Source organism: Capra hircus, chromosome 6, assembly GCF_001704415.2.
Source record: "Capra hircus breed San Clemente chromosome 6, ASM170441v1, whole genome shotgun sequence".
In the NCBI taxonomy this organism is placed as follows: Eukaryota; Metazoa; Chordata; class Mammalia; order Artiodactyla; family Bovidae; genus Capra; species Capra hircus.
Genome location: NC_030813.1, coordinates 106,012,829 through 106,026,777, shown reverse-complemented (window position 1 = coordinate 106,026,777; position 13,949 = coordinate 106,012,829). Strand labels below are relative to the sequence as shown.

Genomic DNA, 13,949 nt, shown 5'->3' with positions numbered 1-13,949 from the left:
ATATAAACCCACATGCTTCCATGTTACTCAGCAATGTTTCCAGATGTTCTGGTAATTTCAAAGTGCCACATGAGGACCTCATGAGTCTTTAAGGACACCCTTCGGGTTGGAGACCTCAGCCTCCTATAGCTTCATTTACTGCACTGAACTCAAGAAAAGGAAGTCCCAGCCCTACACAGGTCACACCACCCAAGCTCTGCGGCTGCATTTCACAGGAAACCAAACCTAAACGGACGTAGGAAGAGAGTTCTGCTGAAGGACACTGCTGAACATTGAGAATATTTCAACCCCCTGCCTCCTGGATTACTGGCTCCTGGAGTTCTCCGTAATGCCCTCACGGACCCCTCATGCAAGGGACATCTCAGCACAAGGCTGTTTGCACTCCCAACACTGCTCAGGTAAACCTTGTAGGCCAGCCTCATCTCACTGTCATAGAGGACCATTAAGAGAGAGCTGACTGGGAGAATGGCATTGAAACATGTATACTATCATGTAAGAAACGAATCGCCAGTCTATGTTTGATGCAGGATACAGGATGCTTGGGGCTGGTGCACGGGGATGATCCAGAGAGATGATATGGGGTGAGAGGTGGGAGGGGGGGGTTCATATTTGGGAACTCATGTACACCCGTGGTGGATTCATGTCAATGTATGGCAAAACCAATACAGTACTGTAAAGTAAAATAAAGTAAAAATAAAAATTAAAAGAGAGAGAGAGCTGACAGCAAGAATAAAAGGTGTTTTCTAACATGAATGCTGGGCCATCTATAAAGCATAGAAAGGGAGAAAAGAAACCAGCTCCCTTGATCGGTTTTTAAAGATCCCTTTCTTTGCTGGAAGAGAGAATCGAGATACTGACCCACAAAAATTTAAAGATGAAACGTTTTCAATCTTCTCCTGACTGTTGGCGACTCAGATTTAAGGTCAGGCTGGTCACCAGCTTTCTTGACTGATGTTCATGACAACAGCCACCTGGAAAGGCAACCTCCATTCAAAGTAGACCATTGAAAGTAGAAGTTAACTCCTGGAGCCTCTGTGGGTGAATATTTCTTAAATGTTCTAAATTGAAGTTTTGTTTTGTTTTGTTTTGTTTTGTTTCTGTGTTGGGCTCAAGGAGTGTGGACTTTGCAATCATGCTCATTGTCTTCCCTCTCCAGGGGCAAGGAGCTCAAGAGGGAGAGTGAAGTTGGAGTGAAATGCCCACCCTCTATGGGTGCCAGGAGGCATCTCTTCTAGATGTTTCTTCTTCTTAGAGATAAACAAATGATAGAGTTAGAATAAGACAGAAAAGAGAATGTGTCATCAAAGTGTCTATACTTTAAAGGATACTGATGTAGCTGGACTCCATCAGTACTGATTTCACTAGGATGTACCCATTTACTTACCTAATTATCTCTCTTTATTGTGGTGTGTGTGCATGCTAAATTGTTTCAGTCATGTTCAACTCTTTGCAACGCTATGGACCATAGCCCACCAGGCTCTTCTGTCCATGGGATTCTCCAGGTAAGAATACTGGACTGGGTTCCCATGCCCTCCTCCAGGGATCTTTCCCACCCAGGGATCAAATTGTCCTCTCTTACATCTCTCCTGCGTTGGCAGGTGGATCCTTTAACGCCAGCTGGGAAGCCCCACTATTGCAGCATGACCTCTCAATGCTGTTCCTTTGGATCTTCAAGAACCACCCAGACCACAGGGAACAGTTATGTCAAAAATCAGAAAGTCAGTTGTAGGCTAGGAACAGTTACCTCAAAAGTCAGAAAGTCAGTTGTAAGTTAGGCAAAGGTCAGCAGAGAAAGAACAAAGTCTCAGAAATTATCCGAGAAACTTTAGATAAAATATGCCCTAGAGAAGCAAGAAGGTTAAGTGGGGTTTATTTATCTCTTACCAACCAGTCTATGGCAATCCACTCCAGTATTCTTACCTGGAGAATCCCTTGGACAGAGAAGCCTGGTGGGCTACAGTCCACGGGGTCATAAAGAATCGGACGTGACGTAGCAACTAAGTGAACCAGTCTATATGCATTAACTCACTTAATCCTTACACCCAAACTTGAGAGTTAGATATTGTTTTGCCTGGTCTACAGATGAAGAACTTGAGTGGCCAAGTTAATATCCAAAGTTGTCCCATCACTAATATCGGTAACAGAATAGAAAACTACCCTGATTTGCACCTGATTCTGGCTGATATAAAAGGTGGCCACTGTTCCTTTGCAGCATCATAGAGCTCACTCTGAGTGCATTCCTAGAGTGGTTTTTTAAGCCCTCTTTTTAATTAATTAATTAGTTATTATTATTTTTGTCTCTACTGGGCCTTTGTTGCTGTGCACAGGCTTTCTCTAGTTGCAGCAAGTGGCCACTCTTCATTGCAGTGTGCAGGCTTCTCATTACAGGGGCCCCTCTTGCTGGGGAGCACAGCCTCAGTAGGACTGCATGTTCAATAGTTGTGGCATACAGGCTCAGGTGCCCCATGGCATGTGGAATCTTCCCAGACCAAGGACCAAGCTCATGTCCTTGGCATTGACAGGTAGATTCTTAACCACCTGGGACATCCTTACCCCAGCCCTCTTAATGGTGACATTGCTTTTCTTTTCTCCAAGGAGCTCTTTCAGATGATTTTATGAACAACTCCATTCTAAAACCAAAGATTGTGGTTTTCTGTACCACCTGGCCAACCCTGGCTTAATGCCCAGGAACCTGTCTCTAGCTCACTTTGCCATAAGTCAGGTGCTCTCTTGAAAAGACTGTAGGATTTTACTTCTGAGTAAGTTGATCAGGATCCAAATTCCACAGCTTGACCAGATATGCTACTTTATTCCCTCCAGTCCTACATCTTTATAATGTAGCAAGAGCACATCACTAGTACTGACAACGTTTTTTAGCCTCTATAATATGATATGAATATTAAATAACATACAGCATATATTAATATTGGGTTGGCCAAGAAGTTCATTTGAGTGTTTCCGTAAGATGTAACTGAAAAACCCAAACATTTTGGCAAACAATGCTTAGTATGTGCTCAATAAATGTTGTTGTTGTTTTCTCTTTCTCATTGGAAAAGACTCGGATGTTGAAAATTGAGGGCAGGAGGAGAAGGAGACAACAGAGGATAAGAGATTGAATGGGATCATTGACTCAATGCACTAGTTTGAGCAAATTCTGGGAGATAGTGAAAGGGAAGCCTGGCATGTTGTAGTTCATGGGGTTGCAAAGAGTCAGACATGACTGAGCAACTAAGTAATGACGATTAAGTATGTGCTCAATAAATGGTTTTTTTTTCTTCCATTACTCTCTTATCCTTACGCCACATCAGCTCTGGCCTTATGCTTAAAACATGCTCACAATCAGCATGAAATTTATTAATATAGAAAATTTTATGAATATTTTATTTTAATAATCTCATTAGAGAATAGTAATATACCACAGTTGCATAGCCTCATAGAATCAGCAGAGTCCTTGGGCACTTTTTTTTTAATTTAATGATCTTAACAACTTAACAAAGTAGGCAGGGCAATGTTAGATGTTGAAACTGAGGCTCAAAAAGTTGATGAGGATGGACAGTATGGTGATATAGAAAAGAGGCTTTGAGATCAGCCAAAGTGAATATGAATGCGGTGTGTGATTTAAATATGTGTTTGGGGGTAAATGACTCAATTTCTCTGAGTTTTGGTTAGCTGTTGTTTGTATTATGTAGTTTGAAACAGTGTGGGTTAGTACACACTAGAGGTTGCTATGAGGATGAAAGTGAAGGCATATATTGTGTCTGACACAGAGGAGACATTCAGGAAACAGACAAATGGCATCTGTATAGTGTTGCTGCCACATCACAACAGGTAGCTGAGCTAGTGCTGGAAGTACCATTTTACGAATGCCATCACACAAAGCAGTCAGGCTCACCCTCGTAGGCAATCACCAAGGTCCACCAAGACTTGAGTTCTGGACAGTTGCTCCAGGCTGTGCCTACGCTTCCTAGCATAAGAAAAATGTTCAATGGAGTTAAATTATTGAATAGAGATAAATAGTTAAATCTAAGTCAGATTTAAGATTTTTAACAGATTGAACAAAACTTTCAGCAATTTGGCGAAGTAACTTACCAATAAGGCTGAGAAACATCAGATTATACAGGTTAGATAGGAGTGACTTGATAAAGAAAAATGATCATGAAAACCAGAACTATGGGAAACAGCGGTCATAGAAATTTTGCTATTTTTGTTACTTTTGCAGACAGAATACTTTGGGAATCATCACCGTGTTTATTCAAAATTAAGGTTAATCAGTTTAATTTTAACCGTGTTCTCCAAATACCAGTGACCAGAAAAATTGCCATTTGAATGCCTGCTGTGTTCTGGGCAATGAATACTCATTGTTTTCCACTGTTTTAGTAGATAAATTAGTTCTCACTCTGTACAAGAGGATGCCAAGGTTCAGAGAGACTCCATACATTGTCCATTTCACAGCAGAAAGAGGAACCACGTCTGTTGAAATCCCAAGCTCCTGCTCTTTGCATTGCATGCCATCAGGGCCCTGCTGAATGTGTTCAGGGTCATGATCATGGCATCACTTTCCTTCCAACTAACCAGGAGCATTTTAGGACTCCCAGATATACCTTTAGCAATAGTAAAATATGTGTGTGAGTTTGGATTTTTATACTTCATTGGTGATGCTCACTGAAACATTGCTTTCCAAACACCTAAGCCTGAGAATTAGAACCCCACCAGTTTAGATGGCTCTGTGAATAGCTATTTGCCCTATGAAATAAGATGAGCCAAAAGGTCTGGACATAACATGGCAATTCAGTAGCCATGTGTTTGAGGGCACAGCCCTTATTGTGATGTCTTCTCTGTTGATTCTAGCAAGAGGTAAAGATGAAGGGTGGCCAGTAGTCAAGCCCAACATCTGCCTTTACAGGGCACCCAAGGCCCCATGTTTCATCATCAAATCAGCAGATTCAGAAGACTAATTTTATACAAGGCACTCTGAGTTAACAGGACTTGAGGGCATTGTCTCACTCTGGTATTCTGGCCCATACATCCATCTTCTGTGACTTTGTTCAAGTGTGAAGGGTGTATTCAAGTTGTAAGTTCCCTCCCAGCAGGTAAATCTACACGAGATATCAAATAACTGTCAGGAGCTAGCTTGATGAGCACAGAGTCCGAGCTGTGTCATTACAGTAGGTGGATTTGCCCAGCTACTGATGATCTAATGACTTGATAGGCACCTAGGAGTCAGTCTGTGCCCTACCCCCCACCCCATGGCTACTTATGAATATTCATAGAGCTGGGCAAGTCTAGGGATCTGCTGGCCAGCTCCATCTCTCTCTGGTACCCTCCCAGAGTCCCTCCACACTCTGCTCATCCCAGACTCCTATTTCTGTTCCCAAGTTCTCCCTACTAAACCACCCCATCCATCTGTTGGGTTTTAGTTCAAACCTTTCCTTCCTAGCAGGATGATTTTAGACAAGCTATTTAACTTCTCAGAAACTTAGGCTATTATTTACAAATTGGAATTGGCAATACCTAACTTCTGAATGTGTGGAGAGAAATGAGATGTAGTATGTAAAATTTACATTTATAGTGTCTAACAAGTATGAAGTGAAATATAAATGAGAGTGGCTACATTATCATTTTTAGCACTGTTATCATGAGTTATTTTATATTCGGGCAAACTGTCATTAGAATCTTTGGGAGTTTGGGTCTCTAAGAATGTTGACCTAAAGAAGTCTTATTATCAGCTGATTTCTACAGAAAGGTAATCTCGTCATTTTTGCATTTATTTTAATCAGCCATTTATCAAAGCCTTAGGAGTATCTTCCAACTCCCCAAATGTACTTATCCCCTGAAAACACAAAGGTTTAATGAAAAAATGATGCCAATTCCTTTAGAATACTTTCCTTGTCAATTTTATATCCTCAGTATTCTTCATGGTACATAGAAATTGCTCAGTAGTTACTTGTTGAACTAGATTTGCCTAACAGTCAATAGTTTACAAAATACTTTCACTTCCATGATCATGAGGTCTTATATCCCCATTTTTTTCAGAAGAGAGATATAGAAGCTCAAGTTGTACAATTCACCATACTATCTGGCAGACCTGGACTTAGAGACCTGACTTGCCCCTGGCTAGGGAAGTAATCCTGAATAGAAAAGGGGATAAAGAAAACCTTAATTACATGGAGGAAGTTCAGTTCAGGAGTTAAGTTCTAAATGCATTTGAAGTCACAAATTAAGTGATGGTCTCATCTGAATCCATACTGTGAATGTGTCTGCTGGACAGATTTGGCTCAAGAGGACTCGTGCTGAACACAATGACAGAATGGTTCAATACTGAAAAATCTGGGTCACTCAGATTGTTGCCTTACAATGGAGTCTAAATTACACAGGATGTCCTGAATAGGGTTCTGGCATTCAGTAAATAGTATCATCATCAACATTATCATTATTGTTAGATTATATTACTCTTGAAAGTGAAAGTGAAAGTCACTCAGTCCTGTCCAACTCTTTGCAACCCCATGGACGGTAGCCCGCCAGGCTCCTCTGTCCAGGGAATTCTCCAGGCTAGAATACTGGAGTGGGTTGCCATTTCCTTCTCCAGGGGATCTTCCCAACCAGGGATTGAAGGCAGGTCTCCCACATTGCAGGCAGAGTCTTTACTGCCTGAGCCATCAGGGAATACTGGCTTTTCAGGCCTCTTCATGTATTTTTAGGTTTCCTTCAAACTTCTTTGAAGTCCTTATGGTGAAACAGGTCCTCAGAGATGACTAGCATACAGCAGGTGCCTAACAAATGACTGCTTGCAGAATAACAAGCTTTCACCATCGGACATGAAGCATCCCTGGGAGGTCTGCTGTCCTGTATGTTCTGATTGGCAGATAAATAGATAGGCCCATCCCTAAACCTCAGTTTATTTTCTTACATCTTCCTTTTTCCCAAAACTTGCCTTTGGTTCTGCCCTAGTGCATTAATTGATCAGTGGAGAATTCATCACAGCTGGGATTAATCTGGGCCTGCAGTTGTTGTTTAGTCACTAAACAACATGTCAGACTCCTTTGCAACCTCAAAGACTGTATCCCACCAGGCTCCTCTGCCCATGGGATTTTCCACGCCAGAATACTGGAGTGCGTTGCCATTTCCTCGTGCTTCCTGCGTTGCAGGGGGATTGTTTTTCACTGAGCCACCCGGGAACCCAGGTCTGGCAGGGCCTGCCCCTGGTCAGTGTGCTTCCAGCATCATCTCTGAGTGCCAAATGAGAAAAGGAGCGGGGTCAACAAGTAAACTTAGAAAAAACAAGGAAACACCAAACTAGGCTCCTGATAATCTGCATTTTATTTTGCTCTAGTTCCATTTTATCTGAACAGTAAAATAATATTAAGGAGAAAAGAGCAGAAAGGGGAAGGGTGGAGGGAAAGGAGGAGGAAGTTGAGGAAGAAGGGAGGACAAAGGGGAGAGGGGAAAAGCAAAATGAGTGAATGAGGAGAAGAGAGGATAGAGAGGCCATTTATTACAAAGTAAGGGAAAGGGGGGCAGGGGAAAATCTTACTAATTTTGCCACTGGAAAAAAAAGGAACTCTCTCCGCAGAAGAGAAAAAGAGATGGCTTTGAAAACCAAAAGCACTAACAGGAATAAATTCCAAAGCAATAGACTGCACCCAGTTCATTAAGGGTGTTTTCAAAATCACTTAAAATAAAAAATGGGTGCACATGAACATGGCCTTAAGATATTGAAGGGAATTATTTGTTATCAAGACAGTTGCAAAATCTTTTTAAAAATATGTCCATACTTAATAGAAAAACTAGGAAAGCAATCTCCCATACTCTTTTTTAAAAAAAATCTATAATAGCAATCCACTTGACTTCAAATGCCTCCATTCATCGAAAATCCAATAAAATTAAAAGTTAAATTAAATTTAGCTGATTGTCCTGACCAGGACATAGAATTAGAAATCCAATCAGCATATATCTTTCTCTAACTACGTGTACCTTTAAAATGTAACTTTCTCATTTGTGATACGAAAATAGAGGAAAATTACATATGGTTGGGACCAAATAAATGAATATCTGCATCTGAGACATCTTGATTTCAATATGTTTGCTCAAAATTTGTGCACCATGCGCACACACACACACACACACTTCCTGCCCCTCTTCACAAAATATACAAATGTCCACATGTCACACCCTCCTTCAACTCCAAATAACAGCCATCACTTTATGTATTTGGGGTGTGATCGTATAGGGAATTAGATGAAGGTTGCATTTATTTTATATTCATTTCTTTTCTTGCTTTAATGAGAAAAAACATCCACTTTTAATTTAGACCTATTCCTCCAGCCTTGACCCAGTTTTGGTTGCAGTTACGCACCTTACCTTTGTGACTGATTCTAACATCCTCTTCAGCAATTCTTAGCTTGCTTCTGGTCATTTCCTATATCTATTTAAGTACCTTATCATTATTACAACTATGTTTCTTAAACTTTGCAATAAACAGAGGCCAGTATTTTTATAAGCTTCATCTTTGAGGAATAACTGAGAAATACTTGAGAGCAAATAAAAAAAAAATGTCCTTACTGCAAAAGCATTGTTTTCCCTTCATGAAATATTAATTTCAGATCTGGTTGAAATGCAGCAGAAATATTTATGATAAAAATGTCTCAGTTTGGTAGCATGGGTGAACTCCCAGTGGAGAACAAGAGTTCTCCTGGATAACAAGGAAATGTGATTTGTTACTTTACATGTTTCCAATTGTTTAAACTGCTTATGATACCATAAGGGTATTAATTATTTTGGGATTAAGATTCTCCTCCAAATTCCATCTATTTATAAAGCAATTCTTTCCTTCCTAACACATCCACTGAGACCCCAGGTGGGTTACGAGCTCAGAAGTAGCTTTTCTGGTTTTAATGCCCAAATTTAATGTACATTCTTTTGGAGGTCTTAAGCATGCTCCCAATCTATAGAATCTTGTTTCTTTAATTTCAGTTTTTTCTGAAATATTGATGTGTTTTAACCATCAAATCCATTACCTTTACAAAATACTTTTCAACCTACAAAGTGAGCAAATCTTTGGGATCATCTCCAAAATGGTGGAATTAATGGCCCAAATGGATGACTAGGGTAGGAACCCCTTTACTCTCAGAATCCCAGTCAAGCCATGCACCTCTCTTGACATGGCCCTCTTTATACCTTGAGGGAGGTGAAAGAGACTTATAGGGAGGGCAGGGTAAGATGGAACAGCTATTTCTCAAACAGGTTCATTTTGGACTACCAGGGCACCCCAGAAGCCTAGGGGTCTGAAAACCCCAGGGGAACTGTATTACTGAAATGAAAGCATAGATGCACATGGCAAAATAAATTAATGACGAGCATATTCCAGCCCTTTCTCTTAGGCTTTGGAGCCTGGTGTACATTCAGGCAATTCTAGCACTTGGCGTGGCATTTATTATGATTAGCCCTGTATTGGCCTCTACCTCTTAATGCAGTTGGTATTTTCCCTTGTTAGAGAAATAAACAGGCATCATGAAAAAGGAAAAAGGTATCTTCCTCCTGTGGATTCCCAGAGGGCCTAGGGTCTCTTCCTGCTCAGACCGTTTCTGACCATGGGACCTAGGAAGCCGGGTAGAGTCTCTTGGCGCAGGCAGGATGCAGGCAGCAACCCCGTGGCAGAACCAACCCTGGACATGTTAGCACCATTTGTAATAAGCGCCCTGCTGTGACTGACAGATGGCACTGGAGCATCACTTCCCTTTCAGCAAGAGCCACGCTTTGGCTTTATTTCTGTGGCTAACTGGGAAGAGAAACTGAAATCAATGCCCCAGTTCCTATAGAAAATGAATGCACAAAATGCGATGAAATTTCCTCATTTCTGGGATGCTGCAGCCTCTCAAGGTGCCTGAATGAAGGCAAGTATCTAATGATACTATTTTATCTCAGAATCTCAGATCACCTCTAGATCCTGGAGATTCCTGGAGAAAGATCTGCAGACCTGGGGGTGGCAGTGGGGGGTGTGGGGAAAGGTTCCTCAGCCTAGAGACCCTTCCCCACTCCCATTATCATGTCCCAAGTAGGGGTCAGGGTTATTTCTAAGGAAAATTTTAGGGGCCTTGGGAAGAAGTTCCTGACTCACAGGGAACTGGTGGATCCCCTCTGGGCATGCCTCCACTGTATCCCACTAGCTCCTTATGTTCCTCTATTATTTATAAATATACATCTTTAATCTCACTCCCTTACAGTTATTTATGGCACTATGGAGAACAGTATGGCGGTTTCCTAAAGAGTAAAAATAAAACAACCGTATAACCCAGAAGCAATTTCACTGCTGACCGTGTACCCCGACAAAACCATAATTCAAAACGACACATGCACGCACGTGTTCATGGCAGCACTAGTCGCAATAGCCAGGACACGGAAACAGCCTAAATGTCCATCCGCAGAGGAATGAAAAGGAAGATGCGGCATTTATATGCAATGCAATATTACTCAGCTGTTAAAAAGGAACAAAACTGGGTCATTTGTGGAGACATGGATGGACCTCGAGACTGTCAGACAGAGTGAAGTCACAGAGAGAAAAACAAATAATGTATATTAATGCACGTATGTGGAACCTAGAAACGTAGTACAGATAAACCTATTTGCAAGGAAGGAATAGAGACACAGGCATAGAAAACAGACGTGGACATGGTGGGAGGTAGGAGGGATGATCTGGGAGATTGGGGTTGACCTATGCGCACCACAATGTGCCAACAGGTACCCAGTGGGAACCTGCTGTTACAGCCCAGGAAGCTCAGCTCAGTGCTCTGTGAGGACCGAGAGGTGCGGGGGGAAGGGAGGACGTGGATGAGTACATACAGCTGATTCACCTCATTGTTCAGCAGAAACTGGCACGATATTGTAAAGCAACTATCCCTCGATAAAGCAATAATAAAAAATAAAACGAAGTACTATGGAAAAAGCAGACAAATGCTATGAGGGCAGAGCCTTGCTCTGTGGTGTCTAATCCCTAGTATCTGGACCAGGTCCAGCACTTAGCAGACCTCAGTACATGTTTGCTGAATACATGAGTAAATTCTGAGGAGGGCATGGCAACCCACTCCAGTATTCTTGCGTGGAGAATCCCCATGGATAGAGGAGCCTGGCGGGCTGCAGTCCATGGGGTCTCAAGAGTCAGACACGACCAAGTGACTAAGCACACCATGGTCGTATGGACTTGGATTTTACTTCCTCTTTGCCTACAGACAAGACCTGACCTAGAAGTTGCTGCCTGGCGGCCTTTACCACGCTGACCGGTGTCGTAAATGTTGAGATAGAAGTAGATTTCCTTTCAACATTTCACTGGAAATTAACTCAGAAATAACTCTAAACATATGGAGGATTCTTGCTGAGCGGTGAGTTACTGAGTTTCCATTTAGGATGAGCTTAGGACTGCTGGGGGTGGGGGGTGGGGTGGGGGCTTCCCTTGTGGCTCAGGGGTAAAGAATCTGCCTACAGTGAAGGAGATACAGGTTTGATCCCTGGGTCAGGGAAGGTCCCTTGGAGAAGGGCATGGCAAATCACTCTAGTGTTCTTGCCTGAAGGATCCCATGGACAGAGGAGTCTGGCAGGCAGTCCATGGGGTCACAAAGAGTTAGACACGACTGCAGTGACTGAGCGTGCATGCAGGACCTAGGAGAATCAAGTGTGGTGACTGTACTTTCTGTAAGAGTGAGAAGTGTTAGCGAGTGGTGGGTGCTGAGCAGATGGGAATGAGTGGACTGAGGATCCTACATCCACTTCCTCTGCCTCACTGCCCGGTAACATGCCTGGGGTATTTAAAAAATACCAATATCTGGACTCCAGCCTGGTAAAACTGACTCAGACTTTTGGAGGCATCAATATATTGCCTTGGCCAAAAAGTTTGTTCAGGTCTCCATAACATGTTACAGAAAAATCCAAATGAACTTTTTGGCCAACCCAAGAAAGAATCCATACCTCCCTCATCTGGTGGTCATGATTTGCAGGTAAGCACTTCTTATTTCTGGAGACTAAAACCCAAAAGTGACATAGGGCATTTAATTATAAAAGTTCAAGTTAATGTGAATCACCATTTCTCCATGTCTTAGCTACCTTCTGTTCTCGTGTCTTCCTGACAATAGTCTTATTGACAGCTATTATGTTACCCCCATTTTACAGATAGGCAAACTGAGGCTCAGAGCAGGTAGACAAGGTGTCCCAACACCTAACTGAAACATTTGAAGGCCAATGGTTTGCAAAACTATCTTATAGAGCAGGCTACCTACCACCTATGAATGTTTGGTTTGGTTTTGTATAAAATAAGGATGATAATACAGATCATATGGGGTTACTGTGACAGCAACTGGGGACACACAGTAGATGCTCAGTGGTCATTCCATCTTTTTAAAAACTATATATGTCGGGAAGGGATGGGCATGGTCTTTAATAGGTCACATTTGTAGAACTGACAGACATGAAACTCTGTCTGATTCACCACATCCCATTCTCACCACATCCTTTACAAAAATGACTCAGGTCAGGTAAGACCTCAGCGCTCTCAGATGGGGCTTAGACATTCTGAGTAGAGCCCAGCCCTGTACACCTCACGGAGTGCCATCCACTCTGTCTTGTGGACAGCACCACTTGGCTGGCTCGTCCTCTGATATGGGTCAGTAAGACCCCAGTTTTGCTTTTGAAATGCCAGAGAAGTTGGGCTCCCTTCGAAACATTTTAAAATTCTTTTTGTACAATGGATTGCTCACATTTCTTAAAAGCTGCTAGTAAAAATCTCTCTTTTAAACTTTTACTAAGATTTTAAAATACAAACCTAATAAGCACTGATGTTACAGACTGCATAATTTTCAAAGGTTTAGGTACAAAGCAAAAGCTAAGAATTCCTTCCGCAGCCGCTCCTCTGTCCACCGCTGATGCCCTAAGTGTTAGCACTTTGTCAGAAGTCTTTCTGCGATTTTGCTCTGCAAGGAGCTCTATTAAAGAAGACAATAAAACGTGAGAAACATAACAACATACTTCCAACTTTTTAAAACCATTCTTTGTCACCAAGTATGGAGGGATTGCAGTTTTTTAATGGATTTTTTAAAGGAATCTTTGAGCTGGAAGAGATCTATTGGGCCCAACATTTTCATTATTCAGATGAAACAACAATGAGGTCCAGAACATTCCAATGCTTTGTTCAAGGCTACACCGGGGACGGCTGGAAAAGAGCTTTCCTGACCACCTCCCCAAGGCCTCTGATCCTAGGTTATAGGCTTTAGAGGAAAATACCCTGTATCTGTGATTCCTTCACACTGTACATAAGCTAGGCACAGGGGTAGGGAACCCTCCACAAAGATAGCCTTATTTTGACTCATTTCAGCATAACTTAGAACTCCTGGTTAATATACTCAAAGGAATGAAGGAATTATAAGCAAGACATTCAAAATCATAAATGCTCCCAAAGTGGAAAAGGGGTTACAAATTTGATGTGCATTACTGTAATCAAGTCACTGAATTCCTCTAAATAGTAATATCCAAAAATCAATGTCTATAACCATGCTCTGTGCTTAGTAACTCAGTCGTGTCTGACTCTTTGTTACCCCATGGACTGTATCCCACCAGGATCCTCTGTCCATGGGGATTCTCCAGCAAGAATACTGGACTGGGTTGCTATGCCCTCCTCCAGGGAATCTTAGCAACCCAGGGATTGTACCCAGGTCTCCCACATTTCAGGGAGATTCTTTACTATCTGAGCCACCAGGGAAGCCCAAGAATACTGGAGTGGGTAGCTTATCCCTTCTCCAGGGATCTTCCCAACCCAGGAATCAAACCAGGGTCTCCTGAATTGCAGGCATATTCTTTACCAGCTGCGCTACCAAGGAAGCCTGTCCATAACCATACACATCCAAATATAATATGACCAATGTTAAAACAACTTGCAAGCTTTACTTTGTTATGCAAGGGAATGCACATCC

At 42.1% G+C, this 13,949-nt stretch overlaps 1 protein-coding gene across 1 annotated transcript in view; it reads left to right on the top strand.

Moving 5' to 3' along the window:
* The window catches only part of CLNK (cytokine dependent hematopoietic cell linker), a 204,081-nt gene continuing 190,366 nt past the window's right edge, over positions 235 to 13,949 (top strand). Inside the window, exon 1 of the mRNA XM_018049927.1 lies at positions 235 to 398. Within this exon, the coding sequence (XP_017905416.1) occupies positions 348 to 398 (51 nt within the window). The 5' untranslated portion in view covers positions 235 to 347. The remainder of the gene's footprint in view (positions 399 to 13,949) is intronic.